Here is a 27,962-nt window from a genome sequence, read left to right on the forward strand (position 1 = left end):
CTGAACCAAATTTATACTGCCAGATTTTCTGTCAATGTACAGATACAAGTTTAATGAACATCCAACCACAACCTAAGCTGTCAGGACTCACAGAAAAAATATGGCTCGGTGGAAGGAAGAAACTCCACTGAAATTGTCAGAGGATCTATGGAGGGCTTTTGTGCTCCTGAAGCATCAACATACCAACACAGACTTGGAGATAAATTAGCCACAGTCCAGGGGAAATGATCACAAAGGATTGCTGCAATGCTTCCAGATCACAGCTGCCTAATGAAGTTTCCCAAACTAGGAAATGGAGGAAGGAAATCTGAAAATGAGGGGATGACAAGGATTATTTTACACTCAACTAGAATATCAACTAGTAACTTAGAGTAATTATGAAATGCAAGCAGGCCAACTGGGACACTTACAAGATCAGGCCTGCAAAAAACATTTAAAAACAGAGGATTAAGATCTGAACCACCAAATTGCTAATGGTAACACTCGCTGGTAAAGATATACCATTTGAACTAGGCTGAAATGGATCTGTAGAATTAGAACAGTAAGTTCTCAGTAATTACACAAGTTAATGAGACAAAGGTCCACTAAATTTCTTTGTGATTGATAATTATGCAATCAGTGTCAGGAACATATTTTGCAAATACTTTGGGAAATCCCCTCTAAAAATGCGGTCTAAGTGAACCAACACTGGTATAACCTTAACAAATTGTTTCTCCTCTGGGGCAGAAACCGTAATAGCAGCTGCACAACTGTGGTGGCTTTCTTGCAAAGAAAAGATGAAAAACAGTGTGAACTGCTTCTTAAGCAACTGTAGTTCACAGCCATAAGCTATCTGCAGCCATAAACTTACCAGCAGCTAACATTGCTATATTCATCTGAAAATTGCTGCCACTTGGGAAAAACACATCTCATGTCACCCTCTATCTATGTTCAGAGCCATTTCAGCATTCAGTCTGAAACTGCATCTGAACATGAGTCAGAGCCCTCAACTGTTACAGTTCCAACAGACTTGAAATAAAAATTAATCCCTGTTCATTTTCCAAGTGAACATCTAATAGAAGAAGCCATATCTAATAGGCGAACCACAGGCACAAAATGCAAGCCAGTAGATTTGATGAATGTTAGTGCAGAAGAAAATGTGAGAGAAGGAAATGAAAATAAGATCCCAAAGGATTTTTTTGGAACACTTTACTACATCTAACTAAGAAGCAGCAAGGAGTTAAACTTTTCTGGTCAGGAACTGGGAATTACTCTGATCTGAAATGGATATATGCAGTTTTGCAGTTGGTATTAAGCACTCAGTATATGACTGAAATTTAAGAGTAACCATCCATTAAAAAGCCAAGGCATTATTTACCAAGAAAAAAGAGAGAACAAAGAGAGAAGACATTTCATGCATCACTGAGGAGGTGTATCAAAAGGCATAACTCTGCCAGTCAGTCCTTGGAGATCAGTATTCTATCACACAAAATGTGGCAGCATCTCTGTATGGACTACAGAGAACTAAATCAAATTGTTGGAAAAGAATCTGATCTGTTATCACTGTAAGTGATACTCTGGTTTCTGCCGCACATTCAACCATACTTTTCATTTTGGATCTCAGAACGTGAGTATTGACAAGGGAACTAGAAATGAGTGCTTTCTCAGCTGGCCAAGATCTGTGTGAACATAATGCAAGGGTTTTAGCTTGTGCACATTTGCTGTTTGAGGATGTGGTATGATGCAGCTGGATGTTTGCTGCAGTATGTCAAACCTGTTGAACAGGAGCTGTAAACCCTACAAGTGGTTTGGTATAAGAAAGAAAATTAGGATTTACAGAACTTGATAACACTGTCAGGTCAGGAAAAAAAAAGAATTCTGTAGTATTCAGCTCACACTTCACAGTTAACAAATTTTGCAAAAGCACTGCACAGATTAAGGGAAACCATTTCAGTGTTCAAGAGTGTGAATTTACATTTTCAGTGTTTAAATGGGTTCTTGTGGTTACTTTGTGTTAAGCTACTAAGGTCAAAATTGGACATAGATGTTGTCTCTAAAACTGGAGGTAATTACTAAAAAAAAAAAAGATGGAAAGATTTGAAGCCAGTGCCGTATTATAGCAGAAGTCCAACTCCTCTGTAGAGAAACTACTGAGGGAGCCAGACTCTTCTCAGTGGTGCCCAGTGACAGGGCAAGAGCACTGGGCACAAACTGAAACACATGACATTCCAGCTGAACACAAGAAAACATTTCTTTACTCTGATGGTGGTTGAACACTGGCAGAGGTTGCCCAGAAAGGCTGTGGTGTCTCCATCCTTAGAGATATTCAACACCCAAACAGACATGGTCCTGCTGGGCAACCTGCTCTGGCTGACCTGCTCTAACAGCGCGGGTGGACTAGATGATCTCGAGAGGTCCCTTCCAACCTCGACCATGCTGTGGTTCTGTGATGCTGTGCCACTCAACAGGGAACACAGGAGTAGGTACATCTGCAGAGCACTTTCACCACAATTTCAGTGGGAGTAAAATTATTTGGGATGGGTAATATTAAAATACAGGGATAGTAAGACACCTAGAAATACCAGAGCAGGAAGACACTATATATATGCACTATTCAGTGTTAATATCTTTTATGTCTGCTGTATGTTTCGGGAAGGGACCAACAGTGTAACGTCACAACATTCCTAGGACTAAGAGTTAGGATCTGCAAAATCCTGAGAGACAATCGTACAGCATGACTGAATATCTCCCAGCATGACTAACCTCTAATTGGGGAAAGAAAGATACAATCTAGAATACTGCCTTTTAAAAGGTGACAGCTTCCAATTTACCATGTGATCTTTTTGCACTCTGTCAGGAAGATGAGAAAGCTGTAACAGGGAATTTTATGAGGGGTTATACTTCACTGAAACAGCTATAATTGCTACCCCTCATTTGAGAAAAATGTACAGGACAAGAAACTCCGTACATCTAAGCTAGATCTTCCACCTAAACAAAGGAATATGCTACTACTGAAAAGAAAGACACACAGAATAGTAGGGATTTTCTAGATACTGTTCTGTGAAACATTGTGTGCCTGACAGAGATCCAAAGACCAGAGAAATTGCTTACTTCTGCTGCGTTCAGGGAAACTGTACATTACTCAATACATCAACAGAACACTATTTGAGCCTTGTTTGTTTAACCTGACTTTATCCTCAAGGTTCTCCTCTAATAACTTGCCAGATCCTATGTTCTTGCTAGCCACATGGCCAAACTGGAGACAATCAGGTTACGAAAACAACAAAATACGCTTGTCTTAATTTGTATTCTTGAATTGGTCCTTACTGGTTTCTATGACTTCAAATGCAGTTCAATTAACTTACACAACTGTGGTCTACACAGTGACTACTGATTTAGACTTAATGATTTAGCCCTAAATGATTATTCTACTGTAGTAAGATCAACAGAAAAGTATTTTTTCCTAAAACAAAATTGTTCTAATCTGCAAAATGCAGATATTTTAGGATTGTATCAACAGCAATACAGCTTGATAAATTACCCATCTGTCATTGTTGAGCTCTTTCTGGATGATCTCTGACAAACTTCACTATTTTGTAAATTTTTATTGTAGACAGTTCCAAAAGACTTCCATCAGCTGTGGATTTGGTGCCCGTCATGACAGATTATACTGTAGTTTAGCATGATGGCCATCATTAGAAATAAGTTCAAATTCTAGTTAGAATTTTCAAAAAGCCTCAGAATCCCAAAATTGCTAGATCAAGCAATAATAGCTGAATTCAAGAGCTCCAGATTTCTTTTTTATTAAAAGGAATGATATTTTCCTGCCTTTCAGGATCTCTAAAGAGTCTTGTGCTTTACAAAACAGAGACACCATTGAAGGGATTCATAACAATCGACGATGCAAAGTACACTGGAGTATGTTCTCTCTGTGGTTTGGCTTCTAGTAGATTTCTGATTTTACTGCATATATTCTTGTATTATACTGTGGTTATTCCTACATCTTTAATCCATATTCTCTAATAGCTGGAAACCTTTTTTGAGTTGGGACCACAAGTACTGTGTAACACTATTGCCTGCAGGAGCTTGATCCTGCATATACCTCTCTGCTGCCTGAATTGATGGCTCTATGTCTCAGGTTACATACATGAAGAGGAAAAGGTGTCCAGTCTCATCCTTTTCTCCCGAGAAGACACAGCAGTGATGTAGGAGGACAGTTTGCAACATATACTCCCTGAACAAGTGTCTGTCTCCTCAAAGGAAAAGGCAGGAAGCCAGGTGGAAGCATCCTGGAGACCCAGATGTGATCTACATGCTATCAGTTAGACCACTTTATACACAATGAGCTTTCCAGCAGTTAGCTTATCTACACTGTCAGGACTATGAAAATATTTTAGCAATTAAAGACCACTACCAATGCTGTGCAATTAAGCTATGACTGCATTTACTTTTCCTCTGACAGAAAGTGGTTTTATTTTTTCTTTATTTTGGATTCCCATATTCATTTAATTAATGCTTCACAATAATTTACTGTTCCAGTTCTAATTGTAAACTCAACTCTCCTAATGACAGACTCTAACTCCACCCCCAAGCAATCATTCCAAAATATTAATGCCATTTTATCTTCTCTCTTATTTACTCGCTGCATTTAGGTACTTCCCTGGCTACCACTGCACTGAACAACAAATTTAAGCTTCCAGCTTCAAGGTCCTATATACTTCAGTCCTGATGACATTTATGAAATGGAGGTTTTCTGAGCATCAGCCTGAATCTGGTTTCAGCCCCTATAGTCATTAAAATAGCAGGGATTGTTATTCAGTCACAAATCCTAAGGACATGAGGACAAGGTGATGTCCAGCTGGCCAGGAAAAGCTGTCCAGCTGCCCTTTTAAGGCAGCTCTAAGTCCCTTTTGTACCTATCTATGAAAGGAAGACTGTCATATTTAATTAAAGTTACACAGATTTGATAATGTACGATAAGTTATTACATTAATAGATGGTAAAACAAAATATTTCAAATGGTACAAATACTTCACTCAGGGTGGAAAAGTTTCTGAGTGGAAAACAATATACCAGCAATGTAGCATGGTGACTATATGCTTTATATTATTGGCCAAATCCTCTGTTCTCTTATAACTCTAATACTCATAAAACTAATAATAATAGCCATGTTAAGTTGTGAATCTATTTCTGTATTCCCAGCTTACTTTCATTTTGAAAGGACCCTCAAAAAGATTGCTATCTTCTTTTTGTAATAGGAAGAAAGGAGCATAGCTTTACACATTTTCCTTTATAAGAAATGCTTTTAGTTCCCTGTAATCAACTTGTCAGTCTGCTGATGCCAAATTTTTCAAGGTAGATGCCCACTCATTAAGAATATTAATAAACTTGGGATCTCCTGCAGAATTACAAGAACTCTCTCACAGCTGAACCTGCTTTTTTTTCTTCTTTTTTTTTTTTGCCTTTCATGAACCCACAAGAAACAGCTCCTAGACCCCAAGGTGTACGTACCACCGGCTGAAAATCACTCCTCCACAAAGAAGCGGAAGTTTAAAAAAACCAATAATTTTGCTAACAGACTTAAAAGCATTGGGGCTGTTTGTATCTAGGTTTTCCTACCAAAAACATCAGGTTCAGACATAACATTAATTTAGAAGATACTGCCAGGCCACCAAATTAATGAAAAGTCCAGGGTGTCCTGTGAATTTTCTAAATAAAAGCCCTTAACAAGTGAAGAACAACAGGGTGTTATTATTAAACTACCAAAAATTTCTGCACATGCATTATTTAATGAAAACTTTGCTAAATCTTGTTTAAGCCATGGATTGATTGATGTAAAATCAATAGCTGAATTAATTTCTGATCTAACTCCACTAAATCAGATGAATTGCATCATATGGATTCAAACTGAATGACTTCAGATGACTCTGATGTTTAGTTAGTACACTTACTGCCTTTTTAAGCATATATATTTAAGCTGCTAATGACATGAAAAATACAATTTGGAAAGTGCAGAGATCATGAGTGAACACCTCCTCTCTCTACCAGGAACACCGAACAATTTCTGTTCTACTGTTTTAGGCACTTCTGCCTGCAGAACTCCTACAAGTTCTTCCTCAACACCTGTACAGGAAAGACTGGACAAGGCAGTAGCAATGCCATGAGCTCTTTGTAAGGCGAAGAGCTCCCCAACAGAGGGATCCGTCTCACAGGAACAAGCCAATCTGCCCTGTTCCACCCAGGAGAGGGCACTCTTACACCTGTCCACACAACCGGACGTGGACACGTATAGGAGGAACAGGAAAGTTAAGATGACAACTTAGAACTCGGTCAACTTGCACAACCAGTTAGTTATTTTTATGATAAAGCTAATCTTCAGAATGAGTTGAGTCATCCAGACGCTGCCACAACAGGAACACAATATGACAGACAATAAACGTGCAGGCTAAATTTATTCATAGTCTCTGAAATGTGCTGAACGATAGGCAGATAAAAAAAGACAACTTCTGGCATGTAGGCCTCTCTGTTAAAAGCTGGGATGTCAGAAAGAGAGCTGTAGGTGTAAGTTTGGTGGAAAACGAGGGTCAAATTTAAAAATAACCTAGTTTTATGAATATTATTTGTTGCTGATTTTTCTTTAAATAAAGCATTATTATAAATAAGCATATGAACATTTAAATGCAAAGTGCATACTATCTAATACTGATACAGCCTGTAAAGTTAATCCTCATATGGATGCCTCATGAAATAAACAAAATAAGAATTAAAAATATGTTACAGGTTCAACCCCTGTTTCTAAAGTCTTTGAAATCAATATACAGATCTCTTGAGACAGCTCTCCTCTCCAGTAAGAAATCGTCCAGCAACAATGAGAGAAGATCAAGCCCGACATTTTTTATTTTTCTAAACTAAAGAGGCCAAGATGAGGAGGGGGGAAGTCTTGTTATGCAAGACACAAAGCAGCAAAAGAGGAACAGAATGTTGCATGCTGGAAAGTTATAGTTTCAAAAATGGCATTTTCTTCTAATCACAGGGAACAATCTCAATAATTCCAAATTCTGAGTAATTCTAACAGAAAAATATCCTATTGATATGAACAGAATAAAATTAGGAAAATATGGAAATGAGAAAAAGATCACCAAGAATCTTAACTTGAAGAACAGGAATTTAATCATACTTAGTGCTATCATAAGCATCTTGGAGTCCCCAGGCAGTACACTGGGGTTGGGGGCATCCATAGTCTCAGACAGATGAACCATGCACATGGTGACTGTACTGTATGTACAGCGAGACCAACATGCGCAATTTGTGCGTGAACAGTAGCCACTTTTCCATGAAAATGTGGGGAACTGTTTCCTATATATAGGTTGTAGGATAGACAACATTTCCCATGGGAAATGTTATAGTGTTTAGGATGTTTGGTTATCCTAGCATCGGCTAATGAATATTGGCAGCCTTTCCATATTGAGAGCTTGGGCTGAGATCTTACAACCACTGATCTTACTTTGTAGGCACTGATCCTATAAACTTTTCTCCTGCAGTAATCTTACATAGTTTGAACTTCATTTAATACACCATATTTCCTGCTCCCACTTCCAGAAGTATTTCAAAGCAATATACCAAACATACTAAACAATATGTGGATACCCAGAATTGTATCTCCCACTCTATTAGTTATGATCAATACCAATGGGCAAAAGTATAGACCAATTTGCAGCCAGTTTGTGAAAGCTGCTATTGAAAGAACTGTTTGGTATAAGGCTAAATTGATGATGGGATCAATGAAAGAACTATCTCCTGAAACGAGATATACTCCAAAATTTTGTAATTCAAAAAGTGAGCTGACTATGTTCAACGGACTACAGTTCTACATTTTGTGTATGGATTTTCTAAGGGTGAAAAACTAGTGAGAACTTAATTCAGAGGATAGATACAGGACTATATTATCAACATACTATAAAATATATTATGAAGTCAGACATGGAGGTCACTGAAATCACACAAAGAGGCTATGTTCTCATTTTTTCTAAGCATTTTCTTATTTCACAAAAAAAAACCCCAAACAAACCCTAAACCAAACCAAAACCAAAACCCAAAACACCTATTCAAAGACTGCTAGTCCATGGCCCTGTTCTGGCCAAAACCCCCGTAGAGTCTTCTGTAAAATAGTAAACTATAGTAAAGCTTAAAACAGTATAGGAGGTATACAATGATAACACCAGCATGCTGATTACATAAGGTACTGATTTTTATGCAGTATTTTAATCCTGGCAAAACTCGCCACTACTCTGTTCTACCCCCCAAAAGCCTTTCTATATCTATCTTTTACCAAAGAGAAAGCTAACCCAGTACATGGTGAATATGAAACAGCTGTGAGATAAGTGAAAGATGCCTATTTAAGGTCAAGGGAAAGGAGTGGGGTATACTAAAGAAAAAAGATACAGTAATTCATATTAATTTGATTTGCTTTTTGCAGTAACAGACTCTGACATTTGTAATCCAAATGAGCACATGAAAATGAACCTAGATACAAACCAGGCAAAATCATTGCCCTTTACTGTGGCTGTTACTGGATGTCTACTACCTATAACATACAAGCATACTCACAGAATACAAAGGATTCTGACACTTGATAAAGGTCATGTTTTCCACTCCATTCAGAGCAAAATCTGCATATTAGAAGCTCAGCGTCTTTCTATGAGCTGTCTGAAAAGACATGAGACATTTAACCCAGAGATTTTATGTACTACCTTTATAATTTTTGTCTATAGTACTCAATAGGAGCTCAGCACACCGTAAACCTAACTTTCATCTATGAGCTCTAAGAGGCAGAGAAGAGTTATTACCCTTATTTTACAGGTGAGAGCCTAAGGCACAGAGAAGGCACAGAGAAGCCATGGCCTACCTCCTCAAAAGGAACTTAAGACACATCAGCGGGACTTAGATGTCTAAATTATTCTGAAAATGAAAGCCCAAGATCACACTAGAAGTCATTAAAAAGAAATCAGGCCTAACGCAAAATGGTCCTTCTCAAAAAGGTACTGAAAACCTCAGCTGAAAAACTGCATTGTGTATTGCATTAAAAACAAGTTTCAGTCTGAGGAAGACCTAATTTGGTGAACAGATACACATGGTACAACATTCTTGCCGGAAAATGGACTTTTTCCAGTCAAGCCACAGGGGAAGAGTAAACAGACACAGAAAAAGGACTATATGCATCTGTATATAGTTGCCATGGTTTTTTTTTATCGGGTGGGCCTATACTTTCTTTACTGTGTATATAACAGTCAAAATGCTGTGTGTACTAATGGAGATAAATAAACAGCACTTACAAATGACAGCCATACCAGAAGTAGACATTTGTTGAGATAAGTATCTGTTGTACATTGTCCCGCACCGCACCGTTAAGACAAGGCACTATAAAATCTTTCTATAGACCTTAATGTCTTGAAAGTCTCTAGTTCCTGAATAAACAGTTGTAAATGCAATCTCATGTTCCCCTCTGAAAATCTGTCTACGCTCTTCCATACCATACCGTATTTTGCGCACCTCAGGCTAGCAGGGATGGTTACTGGTATCCTATTTCAGTTTTCTGGACAGAGCAACATCTGTGGCTTGCTGTGTTTGCTTCTGCAATAAAATGTAACAGTCCATTAGACAGGACTAATGTTCACCTTTTACTCTACTTTTAAAATCTTGTAGCAGAATCCATAAAAAGAAACAGTTCCTTACACTGCCTCCTCAGCTGCCTGCTCCTGGGCCTGCCGGGCCTGTAAGCTCCCCCCATCCCGTGTGAGAAGGCAGCAGCGTCTCCAAGGGAAGGGCGAGGGTGGGAAGAGGGCAGGAGGTGGGCCAAGAGAGAGATGTGTAAGGAACTGCAGTTTTCTCCAGGGAGCATAAGGGGGGAAAAAAATAGATGGTAACTGCTGTATGGGCAGGTTGAGCAGATTCTCAAGGCATGTGAAAACCCTCCTGGTTATTTTTGCTCAGGGACTTCACTAGAAGACATGTCAGCTGCTCCTTGAGCCAGCTGTTTCCTCGGGGACACCTCAGACTTCTCCCCTGCTACCTCGGACCCCCCGCCCCAGCCCAGCCCAGCCGCCGGCTCAGCCCTCTCGAGGGCACTCCTTCACCCCCTTCCCCGGCCCCGTGCCGCAGGGCTCCCCCCTGCTGCGCGCTGCGGGCACAGGGCCGGGCCGGGGAGGCCGGGAGGGCCGCGCCGCCCGCGGCGGGAGCCATGACAACACAAACGCCTTAACTCTGCCCCGGGGCCCGCCAGCGGCGCGGGGCGGCGGCAGGGCTCTGCCTGCAGACGTTTGTCCTCACGCTCTCGCCAGGCGCCGCCGGGAACCCGCCCGGCCCATGACACGGCGAGCGGCAGCAGGCAGGCAGGCAGGCGTCTCCCGGGGCGGGCGGCGAGCGGGGCGAAACCCCCGCGCCTCGTCAGGAGGCGGCGGCATCCTTCCCTCGGGGGCAGCGGGGAGGAGGAGGCCGAGAGCGCATGCCGCCGCCCCCGCCGGCCAGCACTCGACGCCCACCCTCGGGGAGCCCCGGTGCCCGCTCCGCTCCGCGCACACGGCGGCCCCTCCTCAGCAGCGGCGGCAGAGCCGGCTGTGCTAGCGCGCATGCTCGGCGCGGGCGCCATTTTGGTGGGGCCGGGAGTTTACCAGCGAGAGCGGCGGCGGAGCAGCTCGCTGGGCCCGGCTCGGAGGCAGCGGCGAGTGGGTGCCCGCTGCGGAGATGGCTAACATCGCGGTGCAGAGGATCAAGCGGGAGTTCAAGGAGGTGCTGAAGAGCGAGGAGGTCAGAGCCTCTCCCCCTCCCCCTGCGTGCCGCCGCCACCACCCTTCCCCGTGTGTGTGTGTCTTGTGAGTGTGGGCAGCGGGGGAAGGTGCGGGCGCCCCACCGGCCTGCGCGGGGACCCCGCTTCCCCCTCGGCCCCACCTCCCCGCGCTGGGGGTGGGCCCGTCCCACGGCCTCGGGGAGGGGAATGGCGATTCCCGGGGAGACGGGACCCGCTAGCCGCCGGGAGGGGGGAGGAGGGGGCCGCGGAGCCCCTCCCCCAGCGGGCAGCGGGAGCCGCCGGCGGCCCGAGGGGGGAGCGGGGCCGGCGGGCCGGGCCCAGGAAGTGTGGCGGTGGCGGGGGGCGCGCGGCCCGAGCAGGCCGGGCAGGCAGGCCCCCGGCGAGGGTCCCCGCGGCGGGCGGCCGATGCCCGGGAGCGCGCTGCCAGGCCGGAGGCTGCGGGGCGGGGTGGGGCCTGCCCGGCGCGGGGCGCCCGCGGCCCCCGACCCGCGCCCGCCCGCCCGCCTCCCTCCGCACGCGCGTGAGTGCCGCCGCCCGCGCGCGGCCAGGCCCACGCGCCTCTCCGCCGGGGAGAGGCTTCTCCGTGCGGGCCGGGAGGTGATGAAGCGAATTGGTGAGGCTGAGATGGGGGGTACATGATGTCACACATCCCCTTTCACTCACCCCGCTGGTCAGTCAGTGCCTGAGGCTGCAGAGTATGGTTTTAATTTTATCTTTTTTTTTTTTAAAGGGTTGCAAGTAAATTCCTATTTATTTAGGTTACTTTAATACAGAACTTCCTTTATCCCACTGCAGGCTTACTCACCTTCAGGTGGATGCTTTTAAAGTCTCACTCATTTCAATCATGTTACCTCGTTTCCTTAACAGTATGTTTTGAGGTATGTGGTGGTCAGTAAGAGAAGCTTACTACTTTCAGGGGGACATTAAAGAAGTTCTGAGCAGTTTGGGGGAACATACAGCAGCGTTTGCAGGGTTGCATCCATACAGCTTTTGCTGTGTCTGTATCCAAGTTGGTGGATGTCAGCCAGATAGGTTTTAATGGTTGTGTCGTCATTGTCGTCCTACTTGGGATGATGTTGCAGGTTAGATGCTTGTGAGATATTAATGTGAATATGTAACTCTTAAAGCTGGTGTTTTAGAAATCTGGACATATTCACAGAGGAAAAATCAAGAGGATGATTTTTGAAAGATACTAATGACTTAAGGAAAATGTGTTTGGGGTAGCAGTAGTTGATGTGCTTTTAAATTGTGTGCTAACAGCATTGTTGCTATGCAGCTTGAACTAGCCCCTAGAAAAATGTACGGGCCTTGTTTTACAGCTGCCTTCAGAGCCCAGGCTGATTTCACGAAGCTATTGCACAGCGAATACAGAATTGCATGTAAACTAAGAGAAATTTCTAGGTGGATACCTTTATGCCAAAGCTAGAAAATCTAGACCTTGTACCCCATATAACCAGCTGATATTGTGGGAACAAAGAAGTCTTTATTTGAAAGTGCTGTCTAAGGCTTCAAGACCCTTTCCCTTTGCTTTATGTAGAAAAAAAGAGACCTTAACTTACATAGGTTTTGGGGGAGATCCATGCTAAATTTTCTTACTGTAAAGGTTGGATCTAGTGAGCACAATTTTCACTATTCCTGTTTGTTTAGTCTATGCATTGAAGGGCTCAGTACAGAATGTTGGAAATAAATAATATTATGAAATAGCCTTTAAGCTGCCTAAAGCTTCCCAGAAATAAGACCACAATTCTTATGAAACTAAAATTATGGAATTTTAAAATTACAATACAGAAGAGTTTGATATTTCTTCTTTTTCCTGCCATTAGCAAGCTACATATGAATGTTATACTGATATAGCAGTATCTATAAAATTGCTGTTTACAGAATATACTAAGTCCCCTGTCTTGAATGCAAAATTTCAGCATTACTCAATGGTTGTCTAAATTTCACAAAAAACTTTGCTTGCATGTTTGTACATTCAAAGGCAGTCAAACGATGGTGTCAGTACCACTGAGCACATGTGGACTGAGATGGTGAATGGAGGTATAACTAAATACTACAAATCACAGAGGAAAAAAGTGTTTTTTTTTCCTCTGTGATTTGTGTACTAAAATGATTATTAAACCTTGTTTCTTTGAAAAAAAAAAAGAAAACTTTTTCGTGAATGGTGATGCTAAATTTGTTATTTAAAAGTTTTAAGTCCCTCTGTGAGCAAAGTGGCTCACATTATCTGCACTTAAATTATTCTTGATTTGATGCTTTGAACTACACCTGAACATGAAGAGCAGCCCCCCTGTTTCCTTGCAGATGCAGTATGAACACAAATGCCTGGGGGAGGAGGCAGGCACACTTGGAAAAAGTACATAGGAAGTTTGTTCTCTGTCTTCTAGTACTCACCTTCGGGCTGAAATAGAGTGGTGGAACCAGAAATGTTTTTAAAAGGGAGCAGCTGGATGGCAATTAATTCCTTCTGCATTTGAAGTATGTATTGGAAGCACCAAATTTCACTTCTAAATACCAGTGAAGAAAGAGTTCTGAAAAGTGTGTTTATCCTTGCTAGGATAAGGATCTGTGGATCCTTGGACAAGGATGCTATGGATCCTTGCTATGCATATGACTAAATATACTTTTCATATTACTTAGTGTTTTCTGTTTCCTTGACTTAAATGGCATTTCTGGGAAATCACTAAAATGTGAATTTTAGACTATCTTACTTTCTGGTTTACAGATAAGAGATGAAGGATTTCTGATTTTTTTAAGTTGAGTCTGGGGCTGCTTGCGTATTTTGAAAAAGCATTTAAAGTCTTTTCACGCTTGAGCAACAGAAGCATTTTTGCTCCGCTTGCTTTATTATTTGTAGTTTTATTATAAGCCCTACACATTAAGAAGTGGGATATTGTGTATTTAAGAGAGATCCTTGTAACTTTGCATCTCTTCAATATTTGAATTAAATAGATGAAACTAACAACAATTTCTATGTCAGGAGTGCTCTCCAAAGTATGACGTAAATAAAACTTTCTACCTTTGTATGTGGAAAAAGCTTTAAAATTCTAAGGTAGATGAGGTACTGCATCTTTAACAAAGATGAAACTGTTAAGTTAGTCTAGGTAGTAACTTGAGTGGTTAAATATGTGTTAAATAAGTACAAGTACTATGCTTGTATTAAAATTCTAAAATGAGTAAGCAGTACATTAAATCAGATCATACTCCAAATCCTAGTCTAGGCAAGGCATCAGTTGCTCAACTTTTATCTCTTTTCTTGTTCTGTCATTTCATTAATCTGTTATCTTGTTCGTTTTATGGGGTGAAATTCTAAAGCCGCAAAATGTATTTTGAACAAAAGTATGAGGCTGCAGCATGATGGAGAAACCAGTAAATAGGTGGAGGGAGAATAATATCCCAGTTTTGGTAAGTGGGAGAAGGCTTTGGTGAAGGTTAGCTGGTATTATTTCAGAATAGAGTTACTGGAATGCTGCAGTGGGTAGCCAAATCCTTACCTGCTCTCTGTTTATAAGCAGCTATCTTATGAGAGGAAGAATCTGTCTGACATTTAGCGATGAATAGAAACATGTTGAAAAATCTTGTGGTCACTTAAAGACTGATGCTGAGAAGTGGTTGTAGCTCATCAGGTATCTGAAACAATGTGTGACTTGTTTTCTTATTTTAATAGAGCATCAGTGTTATGCTTTAAAGAAAATATATTATGCTGGCATTGAAGGATTCCATGTTTAATTGGCCATCCAGTTTCTTCTATCATGTAGAAATGTAAGGTGTTTTCGGGCCATCTGTAAGTCAGAGGCTAATAGATACCTTACGGTGAAACCACTATTCTGGTACTGAAGGTAATTCATTGGGAAACATAGCTTCCTCCTAGCAAGAAGAGAGTTGCTGGTATGTCTACCACAAAATGTTCTTCTCTTACAAATATCAAGAGGCAGGGGTTTATCTGCATGGGAGGTAAATCCAAACAGAGCTGAGAATAAATTAAACTCAACTGCACTTATGGAATATGAATATCTGCATGAGCAGATACCTGAAGTAGCAGTTAAAATTTGTAACTTGCTTCATAATTTCCTGTTGGAAATTGTGAATGCTTGTTTTTCTTCCCATTTATCATGTAGAACCAACGCAGATATATAAGAATGAGATGTCTTCTATTATGGCTCCTGAATCTGCCACAGATTCTTTTTGAACAGCGTTCATTTTCTGCTAATACATATGCTTAACTTCTGATTTGTAAGAATAGTCTCATTGAAGTCAGTAGAGGTTTAGTGAGTGCAGTGGGACTGTTTGTGTGAATAAAGCTAGAGCGTGCGTAGTTAATTAAAACGCGTAGACTTAAAAAAGGCGTAAAGATGAGAACTTCTAAACTGACTGTCATGATTTAACCCCAGCCAGCAACTAAGCATCGTGCAGCCACTCACTCACTCCTGCTCCCTCCCAGTGGGATGGGGAGGAGAATTGAAAAAAAGAAGTAAAACTCCTGGGTTGAGATAAGAACAGTTTAATAACTAAAGTAAAATAAAAAATAATAATGAAATATAACAATAATAATAGTAATGAAAAGGAATATGACAAAAAAAAAAGAGAGAAGTGAAACCCAAGAAAAGACAAGTGATGCACAATGCAGTTGCTCACCACCCACTGACCGATGCCCCAGCAGTGATCTGCCCCTCCCGGCCAGCTCCCCCCAGTTTATATACTGAGCATGACGTCCTATGGTATGGAATACACCTTTGGCTAGTTCAGGTCAGCTGTCCTGGCTATGCTCCCTCCCAGCTTCTTGTACGCCTGCTTGCTGGCAGAGCATGGGAAACTGAAAAGTCCTTGGCTTAAGATAAGCGCTACTTAGCAACAACTGAAACATCAGAGTGTTATCAACATTATTCTCACACTAAATCCAAAACACAGCACTATACCAGCTACTAGAAAGAAAATTAACTCTATCCCAGCCAAAACCAGGACACTGACATTATTATATTGGTACCAATCTCTGTTCGGCCTCTCAGAAGGCTTGCATATGATAAAAAAGCAGTGGTGGGGTGTCAGTGCATTGGATCACAGGGCTGCTATGTAAAGGGATCTTAGTAGGCTGGAGAAATGAATGGGCTGACAGGAACCTTTTGAAGTTCAACAGAGGTAGGTACCAAGTCGTGCATCTGGGAGGAAATAATGCCATGCATCAGTACATACAGACTGGAGACTGACTGGAAACAAAGCAGGGTAGCAGAAAAAGACCTGCATGGCCTGGTGGAGAGCAAGTTGAACATGATTCAGCAGTGCTCTTGTGGCAAAGAAGCTGTCGTGGTTTAACCCTAGCCAGCAACTAAGCACCACGCAGCCGCTTCCCCCTCCCCCTCCCAGTGGGATGGGAAGGAAGATCGGGGAAAAAAAGGTAAAACTCGTGGGTTGAGATAAGAACAGTTTAATAACTAAAGTAAAATAAAATATAATATTAGCTAATAATAATTGTAGTGAAAAGGAATATAACAAAAAAAAAAAAAGAAATAAAACCCAAGAAAAGACAAGTGATGCACAATGCAGTTGCTTACCACCTGCTGATCAATGGCCCCAGCAGTGATCTGCCCCTCCCGGCCAACTCCCCCCATGTTTATATACTGGGCATGTTGTTCTATGGTATGGCATATTCCTTTGGCTAGTTCAGGTCAGCTGCCCCGGCTGTGCTCCCTCCCAGCTTCTTGCACACCTGCTTGCTGGCAGAGCATGGGAAACTGAAAAAAATCCTTAGCTTAGAATAAGCACTACTTAGCAACAACTAAAACATCAGAGTGTTATCAACATTATTCTCACACTAAATCCAAAACACAGCACTGTACCAGCTACTAGAAAGAAAATTAACTCTATCCCAGCCAAAACCAAGACGGAAGCTGAGCCGCATTGAGTTGTATTAACAAGGATTTAGTCAGTGGGTTGCGAGAAGTGATTCTTCACCTCTATTCCATGCTTATGAGAGCATATCTGGTGTATTGTGTCCGGTTTTGGGCTTTCCAGTGTAGGACATTGATATACTGGAACACCATCAAAGTGGTTAAGGGGCTGGAGCACATGATGTGTGAGGAGAGAGTGAGAAAACTGATGTTGAGAGAACTGTTCAAAGGGACATCTTCCTGTCATCCACAAATACAATACAAATGAGAGGCTCTGGAGAAGAAGCAGATTTGTCTCAGAAGTGCACGGGGATAGGATGAGAGGCAACAATCACAAGCTGGAACATGGGAAATTCTGACTAGACACTGGGAAAAAAAAAATTACCCTAGTGGTAGTCAAACATTTAAACAGATTGATCAGCGAGATTGTGGAATCTCTGTCATTGGAGATGTTCAAAACTCAGTAAGTTCTTGAGCAACCTGCTCTCATTGGACCCGCTTTGAGAAGGAGGTAGGACTAGAGGCTACCCAGGTGTCTTTTCCTACATGATTCTATTTTTCTAGTATAATTTTGTTTTTTAATTACTGTGTTTTTTCTGTTTGTGAAAGAAGACGTACAGACAGAGGCTCCAACTCTGTTGCCACACCCGGTAAAACTTTCCCCTGTAAACAAATTGAAGGATTTTAAAGTAGACTTTTTAGCTCAGAAGTTTCCCCTGTTGTAAGATAATAATGAATCCTCTTCCTCTTCAAATCAGAGGCTGGGTTTTTCTGGTAGATGCAAAGCTGTCAAGGTTTTTAGGTTGAACAAGTTCTAGGTTGGAACCCTGAAGGTAGAACAGATATGATATCCATAATGCTTCTTGAAGCTGCATTTCTCTGAAATGTGAAGATTATCTTAACTTTAAAATAATTTTGTGAGATCCTTTGTACATTGCCAAAAAGAATTTTGTCTACTGTGTATTTCAAGCCATGCCTATGATTTTAGGCAAGACAAGGTTTAGGCCTGTTTCCTATAATTATATAAAAAGGATACTGAAATGCCATTACTGTGCATCTTTGGTATTCTTAATCCCGTCTATGGTGTGTTTGGTTATGTCTTCCAGTTTGTACTGGAAAATAATGCAGAATGGACCTGTAGATCTTTGCCTTCAAATGAGTTTGTCCGTAAGTCACTTTTTTGGTAACTAAAGAATAGTTGGCTCAAACCAAAATACATTTACTAGGAAGTTTTAAGAAAACTGCTTATTATTCTCACTTCTAAGGTGATTTCTCTGAATTACTAGTTTACTTGTAGTTTTACGCCTGTTTATCTGAACGATTTAGCTGTTTTTCAAATTCTATGAATATAATACCATTGCACTTTTAAGATCAGTATTACCTAGATACTAATAAGCACTAGTATTGTGAATATTACTTAAATCTGTGATTCAAAATACTTAACATATAATGTTAGTGATCATTTGACCAGACCTATGAGTTGGCCAAGTATTGGTAGCGGGAATATTTGTGCAGGGAAGGCAAGATCTATTGCTCATTCCTATGTTCAGTTAGTGGCATTTTTTCATGTTAACATATATCCAGTTGAGTCCAGATTTCTAGTGGATGGTCTACATATCAGTTGACAGCATCCTAAAGATTTTGGGAGTAAGTGGAAAATAGAAAAAAATTTGGTCTCCATTGGAGTCAGGCTCAGTTGGTTGTCTCTGGTAGTCTCTTAAAAACCTGAGGAAAGAGAGCAATCACTGGTTACAGGACTGGGTTAGTCAGTTTAGGATTAGGGGTTAGGCCGCAGCTACCAGACAGTACCCTCTGACCACAACTCTTCATGGACCTAAGGGATAGTAGGAATTAACCAATCTTTTAACCTTCCCAGTCTCCCATTCATTCTTCTATGCTTGTTTCCAGGAGTTTGGCTTTAATAGGAAAGAAGTGTACGAGTCCTAAGGTTAGTTCACTTTACTCAGTATGAAAATTAAAGTTAATGTTTTATCATAGTAAATTTGTGTAACTATAAACTGCAAGAAAGTGCTGGTTAAGAGTCCAATCCTGAGTTGTTTAATGGTCTTTCAGTTGCACTAAACTTGTTAAACTAGTGCAAGTACTTAGTGTAGTTCTTAAATTATTCACCTGTTAAACAGTTTCTAACTTGTTTCATAATCCTAGTAAGGATTGTTGTCATTACTGTACTTCATCACTTTTACACTAATAATTGCTGCTGGTATTAAATTGAGAAAATGCTTTTGGTTAAACTTTATCATTAATATGCAGACTTATCTTTTTGTCTCTGACAAACTAGGTAAAACTTTGCTGCAATTCAGATAAGGAAAATAAGCAATTTAGTTCTTTTATGGCAAAGAGTGTGAATTTTGAGGAATAGTATTCTATAGGGCACTCTAGGGATGTAGTCCACTTTTGCACTCCTGACTTATCTAGCATTTTCCCTTCAGATTATATTAGTGTTAATACTTGTAATATTTGAATTGGGAGCACTTGAATATGCTTGCCATGAGTATTTCATAAAATAGTATCTGCATAATAAATAATTACCTCTGTGAGCAGCAAAAATAACCTTGTTTGAGGACTAGATCTGTGTCTGTTATTCTAGTATGTTGTAACAGAATTGTACTAAGGCCATGGATTGCTCCTCTCTAGTCTTCGAAGTGTCTGCACAGGAGAGTGATGTTGTGAATATCCTTGGCTACAGAAGCAGCTTAATTCAGCACTTATGCTTTATTGGACACCATAAAACTCAGTCAGTCGTACAGTATAACTCCAATTTGGCTATGCTTATGTCTAAGAGAGCTGAGCTCATACTGTGTATCATTCTTCTGTTGGGATGCTAATAGGGGCTATCCTGTCTACCTTTATCTGTTGTCACAAGACACGTAGGAAATGAATCGGTGTTCATTATTTCGTCATTTCTATTCATTATTAGCCAGTAAGATCAACAGTTCATTGGGAAAGGAAAGACTAATGATTGTATAAGCCTAGTTACTTTAGAATATCAAGGTTTAAGGTGACATGCCTTCAGATTCTAAAGTATGTTTGTACAGTGTTTATGAAGCGGGGGAGGGGGGGCACACACACACACACACGACGACACCCAAACCCACAAATGCATTAGTCCATGTTTTACTTAAATAGGTAGTTTAGTTCAAGCCAAATATATATCGTTTTTTATTTTTAGCTGAAAGTGAACTGTGAGAAAGTCTTTTTAAGTTTTTGCTGTGTTAGGATGTGTTTAAGTACAGGAGGCTATTGTGAAATAAGGTAGCATATACAAATGGAAATTATGGTAACTGTGTTGTATTTGCTCCCTTTCTGGAAACTCTTAGAACTTTCATGGTGTTTAGGTAAACCCTTCCACTTTGGAATAAGGGTGTCCATATGGGAAACTAGTACAGAAAAACTGTTCTGAGTTATTTCCACAAGTCTTCAAGCTCTGGGACTGCAAATGAATTAGCATAATTGATTTAAAATGAGCTGAATCCTGTGATTCCTCCATATATAGAATTACTAGCAACCCAAGTAGGGTAGACTTACAGAATTGACTGCAGAATCTGCATCAAATGGTTTTGTGTGTTTGTAGAATGACTAATTCAAAGTATGGTTCAAATTGACTTAAAGCATACCTTATCTGCAGGGTTTTTCAGTTGTTTTGTATCAAAGACAGAACTGTGCATAGAAAGGTAAGGAAAACGTATCTTGCATTCCTGCAAAATCGCTTGTTCATTTAGGCTTTCCTGAACGGGGTTATCCAGAACAGGAGTCCCTTGCACTGTGCCCATTCTGATGTTAGTATCTCAGTGGCGCTCAGATTAGGTTTGGGCAACTCCTGCCCATGATTAATGCTCCTAGGTACTGTAAATCTCTTGCATAGTTAGACATAGCTTATGGCTGTGTAGGGGCCCTTACACCAGTACGGGAGTGTAAGTATGCTGTTACGTACACAGCTTTCATGGCATAACTTTACCAGTTTAACCACGCTATCCCTTAGTGAGACAAGCAATGATTGTATAACTGCACTTAGGGCTTATGTCAGCATAGCTGTGTCAGTTACACCTCTGCGTGTCCATGACTGGCGCAATGATTTTGTCAGAAATAGTTTAGACAGACACTAGAGCTGAAGTTTCAAAGTTCTTTGAAGTTGTCCTAAGGCAGTGCCAAGAAGCAGTGTCACATTCCTCCTGCAGCCTGGTCTCCTCTTCCCACTTTAGTGCTCCTTCTCTTACTTGCAGTGTTTGTGGTGAATCAAATCAGGGAGTTGGGTTAAAATGAAAGAACTAAGATACTTTTAATTCAGATGTTTGCTGTGCAGTTGCATGAACACTTGCCCAAAATCCTGCCCCCTCCTTTACATTAGTTCTGCCAGGACCAGGAGGAAGGCAGGACCTTGGCAGCTGTTAGACTGGCTTAAGTTGCCGTGGAAGTACAGTCTCTCACGTTTTTTGGTAGAGTGATGTTTTAACAGCTGAACATTAGCAAGAATAGGTATTTAGATACCTTAAATAAAAAAAGTTTTAGTAAAACTTGGTGATGCTCCAAATCTAACTCTTGCAAAATGAAGGTGCTTTTAATATTTGAGATGTTTTGTGTTGACAGGAAAAAAAAAAATCCCTCTCAGTATTGTTCTTGTATGTAAACGTGTAATAATACAGAATTTTAAGGTTGGCACAGGTTTAGTCTCTTGTTAAGACGTTTTATTAAAGAATCTTATCAAGATGCATTTAATAAGTAAAACTGTGATAAATATGAAAATTCTAGTCTGAGTCTATTACCAGTACTGCAGAATTCACACAGTATTCATATTTGTAGCTCCTTAGATATATTAAAATACAAGTTACGTATTAATAACATAGTATATTGATCAGTAAATGAAAAAAATTAGTATGCAAAAATAATCTCACATATTTTTACTAAAACAAGCATAACTCTAGAAAATACATGTGAATATGGTGAAATGAAATAGAATGTGAAATGTGGAAGAACTTCAAGACTGAAATTGATAGTAGGGTCAAAGAACATGGGAGCGTTTTAAGAAAATGCATTTCTTTGTAATGACCTTTTGTTATCTAGGAAAACTGCTCTTTAATGTGCTTTAGACAGACTTGTTTCCTCTCTTCTCCTTGCCCTGCCCCAAACATTTGATTGTTTCACAAATGAGTGTTGCTCTGTGCTTTGAAGGTCAGCAAGAGCTCTCTCTGAGAATGCAAATGTGATCTGCTGATCTCAACTGATAGTGCAGCGTGTATTCTTCATAGGCCTGACTGTGGTAATTATGTGACATTTCTGCTTCTCCTCTTAATAATAACAAGCTCAGGCTCTGGAGATGCACTTGATTCCAGCTTTTAAGCTGGAGTGAGTCTGAAGGAATACCTCCGAAGTATTGAACTATTCCCTCTTGCTTTGGTAGCTCTTTGTGACTGGGGGGCAGGGATATCAAGAATTTTACAGACCTCAGTATTTTTGAAGTTGAATTTGCCATTTTGCTGCAGGACAGTGTTCTGTACTTTGCTTCCTAGCAGAGTGATATATCCTGCCTTTTTGCTGTTTTCCCATTTCTTGCAAAAGAGTGAGCTAAGCGGATGCAATGTACTTATCCTGAGCTACTCTGGGCTAACAAAGGGTTAAGAACGTAGAGTGTTGGTCTGAAAAGTAAAGCCAGGGAGATGAGAGGAGAGGCTGGTAGGTGACTTCTTAGACAGCAGCCTAAGAGGTGAGCTTTTGTTAGGATCCTTCCTTTCTGGCATACCAGTGAAGGGGAGAGAGCTGAATCATTTGGACTAAGTTTAGAGAGTTAATGGTATCGTAGCAAAAGAGTGTAAGAAAATAATGTGACAATTATGGCAAAACAAAATTACTTTGAATATTTATCCGCAGATTTGCAGGGGATTGGTAAATAGCATAAGAACGAACTTGGTTTTGTTTTTTAAGTTATAAATAATTGTTTAATGGAGTAAACTGCAGCTGAAAGGTTGGAGTTTTCTGCTGAACACTTATGTTGACTCAGAGTACTCATGGCCTTTTGCAAAAATAGTGTTATATGGATTTCATTATGATAGTCAATCAGATGATCTTCTTCTATAACTCTCTTGAGATATGTTCATGCCAGATTTTGGTGTAGATTAGGACTGTTGTGGTAGAATATAAAATGGAGAGGAGGGTAAGGAGTTCTATGAGACACTAGTAACTTTGTAGTACCATAGATTAATTTTGCTAGCATGGCTTCAGACTAGGGTGAAGTATTTCTTACTTAATTTGGCTTATTAAATATTGATCCTTATAGCATCAGTATAAAATGTTTGGATGTTCAAAAGTACCTACTTTACATTTGTAAGTCATAGCTGTATTAAAGAAGTAACTAAATTTTGATTAGATTTTAGGTAGGTTAAGAAGTGTTTATTGCCAGTTTACCTCATAGAGGAATCAATAATTTAAAAATTCTGTCTGAAAGATAAATAAAAAGTAATTTTTTTTTATTGATGTGATTGGGAAATAATTAGTGATAGAAAGCATTTTGTTTTAAATGCATGCCCTTCCTCACAAGCTAGTGGACTTTGTCTTTGGCTGAGAAAATTCTGCAGAAATTTTTCAAATTTATTCCTTCATCTTTGCTGAAATCTTGGCACGTACATTCTTTAATATTTTTGTCAGTTCTTAAAACTTTTCCTTAGCATGTAAGTTGCTAGTCTTAAAGCACTAAATGATTGCAGAGTTTTAATACTTAGCTGCTTTTATTGCAACTAGACTTGTTTATCTATACACATCATTTATCATTTATATGTGTGTCTTTTCAGGTTAGGGTTTTTCTGTTGGTTTTTTGAGGTGGTTTTTTGTATACATATGTTTCTAGAGTTTTCTATGAGTTACTTTCTGTAAAAACAAAGTAAATTAACAGGAAAGAGTAGTACTTTATCCTATATAGAGTATATTCCCCTTAAGATGGAGGAAAATCATGTTACAGGACCTATCAAATCACAGACTGCAGATAGTGAATTGCTGTATAGAATAGCAGGATTTTATGTTGGTTTTTTTACGTACAGAGTTATTCAGAAATAACTATTGGGTTTTAAATTCTGAATCTGATTCTGTTTAAAGTAGGATTTTTTTTGTTTGTGTGTGTGTTGTTTTTTGTTTTTATAAATCCTTATTTACCATCTCAGCATTTATACCCAAAGATATTTTATATGAATTTTGCATGTGGTATCTGAATATGTAAGGTTAGACAGATACACTTAGAACTTACAAGTAATAATTCATTTTGACACTACTTTATTCTTTTTAAGAAAGTAACCTGCTGAATTGAAGCTATTAATATTGCTAATAAATGTAATTTCTTTTCTTTTTTTGTTCTGACCACAACAGTTTAACACATAGTATGTATGCTAATGGATGCATAGTGGAGAATTTGACCTGTTACATTTCTTTAGAGTAATTTTATTATGCAGGGATCAAAGGTCTAATGTTAAGATAATGTTGGGGGGGAGTAAGTAGAGCTGGTTGGTTCTAGAATAACCTCACTCAAAATTCCTTTTTTGTATGCCATCATCATCCGGTATTAAGTTTATAATGTGTTTTGTAGCCATGGCTGACATGGAAGTGTGAGGGATTTTTGAGGGTTTTGGGGGTTTGTTTTTTCCTTTCACTCAAGAGGGTTCAACGTAGATGCCAAAAACTGCTGGCCATGTAATTTAAAAAAAAATAAAATATTTAAAAACATCTTATTCCTGCATTTTTGGTTAAACCTAGCAGTATCTATCCATACATTGCCAGCTCTGATAATAGGCATTTTTATGCTGATTAGTTGAGGTTAACTTTTCTTCTGATAGCCTACTTATCAAAATAACTGTAGAATTTGGAGGCTTTTTAGAAAGCATAAAAAATTCTGATGCAGTTGTAATCCCTACTTCTTAAAAAAAAAAAAAAATTCATCTACCTGCAGTCTTCAGGAAGGAGACTTATCTCAAGATGGAACTTGGAATATATAAAATTACTTTTTTTGGTAAATGTAGTAAATAGTATTTTGTATGTGGGAAAGAAGTGTTTAGAACAGTGCAATTTTTATCATCTTGACTTAACGTGCTCCTGTGATGTTGATATGTTATAGTTTTATCTTGGCTCTCTTTTTGCTTTTTATCTTCTGTGAAGGAAAACTTTGATTTTTAAGAGTGGAGGTACTGGACTAGTGAAGAGGATAATGGGCCATGAATAACACATAAATAAAAGAATTTTTTTAAAGGCAGATTGGAGAAGAGAGAAGGAGATGGCGTGGAAGGCTCAGGAGAAAGAGTGGGTTAATGGCAGAAAGAAGGCAGGCCCCTCTAATGAGGGACTCCTTGTTAAGGTCTGTAGACTATGGTGAATAAAAAGAACAGAAGAGCTTGTTTTCTGCTGAGAGTAATATTACAAGGTCCAGAGCTGCTCTCTAAAAGGATTTTAGTGGAAGTGGAGAAGACGAGTGTGATAGTCTTCACAGTGGCAGAACTTACTCTTCAGAGTTCCTGCTGGAGTGGATTGTGTGTTCTATACAAGGAAGATATTCAGATATAAAACTGGACAGTGTAATTCTGGATTTTTTTTTTTTTTTTTTAAAGAGGAGGCAGGCAAAGACAAGTCAAAATATTGTCGATCAATAGCTACTGTGATAAATGTGGTTGAGTGTCCAGTCTTCAGGAGATGCTCACAGAATGACTCTTCATGAAGGATTGATTCCTTTGGGTTTCTTTTTAGAGATAAGGCTTTTGTAATGGATGAAAGTGCCTCATATGTGTCTTCCCCAACTTTTCTGCCTCATGCTTTTAGTTTAGTTTCCATGCTTGGGTTTAATCTCCACAAGGCAGAATAAAATTGGGTTAGCATGACTGTAGCAATGCATAAAGAGTCTCAGCAGTTGGGATGGTCTAAAAGATTACAAAACTTTTGACTAGAGCCCTAGTGTGAAGCAAGGGATGCATTTAAAAAGAAGACTATGCATAATCCAAGTAGAATATGAAGAAAAAAAGATGAGGGAATGGCATCATGCATTGTGTAATATGTTGCACTAACACTCCTTTCTCTTTTTTTTGTCAGTCTTGATCAAAGCAATTTTCAGGTGTGATGATGGGAAGTTCTGCTGGTGTGGTGTTGGACTTGTAGATTCCTAGAAAAGGATTTTGGTGTCGATGGAGTGTTTTCATGTTGGTGAGAAATGCTAGTGGGAATTGTATTGTTACAGAATTTAACTTCTTTGAGATTATGGGAATAAATGCTGCTAGTGATGGCATGGCTCATATTTCAGGAATTGCTGGCCCAGTGATTTAGTCACCAAATTCTTACTGAATCAACAGGAGATGATGCTATTTTAGACTTGGTATGGAAGCGTAATGAGGTCTTTGTAGAATAACTGCCTCTGGAAAATAAACTTGTGAGATCACAAGTTGATTCATGAATTCTGTGCTAAAATGATCGGTGTCAGAGGCATGCTTTTGGAGAACTCTGCTGTTGGTAACATTTTAGAGACAGCTCAGATGATTATGGTGGAGACCAGGGATTTATTCTGTTAGAGCTGCTAAAATTAAGTAATTTTATGCTATGTGGTCATCATAAAGGGGAAATATTGTAGGAAAACACTCCAGATTTAATTGGATGAATAATCACTTCAGTACAGTTAAATATTAGTTATTGCTCCAGGGATGAAGGAAAAAGCAAGAATTGGCAAGGTCAAGCTGAGTTGCACCTTGAAAATTCTATCAGAGTAGCATGAGAAGGTTCTTCAGCTATGTAGATAAAAAAATGCATTTGTTATATGGAGGGCATGGTAGAATTTAAGCATGAACCCGAAATTAAATTAATCCTTACACTGAAACAGTGTAATATAGCCTGCCATTTTTCCTTGAGGTTCTGTACAAAGGAAATAAGGGTATGGAGATAGCTACAGCTGTAGTAATAAAAGCAGTCATCTCAAATGGCAGAACCAGGTTCACTGACTCTGGAAAGAAACTGAGCTTAGCAATAGGGGGTTTGTTTGTTTGTTTGTTTTACCAGATTTATGCAGTCAGGAATGATTTGTTGTGAAGAACAGCTAGTGTGGTACTAATTGAATATGAAGGTGAATATCTGGGCTGGTACAACAGTGTGCAGGGCACTGAAGAAGAGTAAAATGCTAAGTAGAAAATTAAGCAAGCTGCAACATGGGTTAACCATAGATTGTATCATTGAAATTGATCCCTTTTGCTATTGCTTCAGTCCTCAAGATGGAAAGTTATGGGTTTACTTGCAAAGAACAAGAACTCCTGCTGTCAGCTTGGAGCTTACCAGGTGAAGCTGACAGCTTACTAGTTGACAGAGGGAGAGCAGGAGAACCTGAATAGACCTTAGAATGACTGCGTTACCCGAGCAGGTAGTTTTGGTGACTCATTAACTGTATTGGTTATTTAAACTAAAGTGCTGCTTTGTGAACTAAGACGTAATGCACAGGGGCAGTGCCTCTGAGAAAGCACAGTGCAGTCACTGGAGAGGACGAAAACTTCCATAGGAAGCCTTGCTGGGACTCTATCACTTGATCTGAGCCTCGTGTCATGCTGCCACAGAAGGTGGCAAATTTGATTTTAGGTTATGCTGGTTGTGATGTTTTTTCAGTGAGTGCAACAGAGTGTTCGTGGCACTGATTCTGAGACTTCATCTAAATTCATTTATGTACAGCTAGTTAGGTGATCATGGGACATAGAGTGGAGAAATTAAAAAAAAAAATCAGTATGGCGAGATTAATATTTCAGCTTGTTTAGAGCAAAATTAAGGCTGAAAAGCGAAATCAGTATAAATACCATATATTTTGTGAGGGGAATAAATACTAGAGATACAAAGAAACTTGTTGAAGCTGGGAAACAATGCTGTCACAAGTGGGCATAAATAGATTATAACTTTACCTAAATTGTAGTTTAGAAAGCTTTTAACAATTGTGAGGTTGTGGAGTGAGCTGCCAGTTAGAATAGTGAGAGCAAAAAACTTAAAAGGGGGGTTGGAAAGCTTGTAAGATGAATGTGTTGCCTATGATTGAGTTTGGATTCAGAGAGGGAGTTTCTTACAGTGCCTAGCTGTTGGAGAGGGCTGTCTCGCTGGGTGTCCTGGTTGCGGCTGGAATGAAGTTAATTTTTTTCCTAGTAGCTGGTATAGTGCTGTGTTTTGGATTTAGGATTAGAATAGTGTTGATAACACACTGATGTTTTAGTTGTTGCTAAGCAGTGTTTATAGTAAGTCAAGGACTTTTCAGCTTCTCATACTACCCTGGCCAGTGGAGGCTGAGAGTGCACAAG

At 39.9% G+C, this 27,962-nt stretch overlaps 1 protein-coding gene across 4 annotated transcripts in view; it reads left to right on the plus strand.

Annotated features, from left to right (window-relative positions):
• Positions 1–10,557: 10,557 nt before the first annotated feature.
• The window catches only part of UBE2K (ubiquitin conjugating enzyme E2 K), a 43,074-nt gene continuing 25,669 nt past the window's right edge, over positions 10,558–27,962 (plus strand). Inside the window, exon 1 of one of the 4 annotated variants that reach the window (XM_050896704.1) lies at positions 10,558–10,782. In XM_050896704.1, the coding sequence (XP_050752661.1) occupies positions 10,720–10,782 (63 nt within the window). In that variant the 5' untranslated portion in view covers positions 10,558–10,719. The remainder of the gene's footprint in view (positions 10,783–27,962) is intronic. The other 3 variants (XM_050896702.1, XM_050896703.1, XM_050896701.1) reach the window with 3 other exon arrangements.

This window comes from Gymnogyps californianus, chromosome 4 (assembly GCF_018139145.2).
Source record: "Gymnogyps californianus isolate 813 chromosome 4, ASM1813914v2, whole genome shotgun sequence".
Taxonomy (NCBI): Eukaryota; Metazoa; Chordata; class Aves; order Accipitriformes; family Cathartidae; genus Gymnogyps; species Gymnogyps californianus.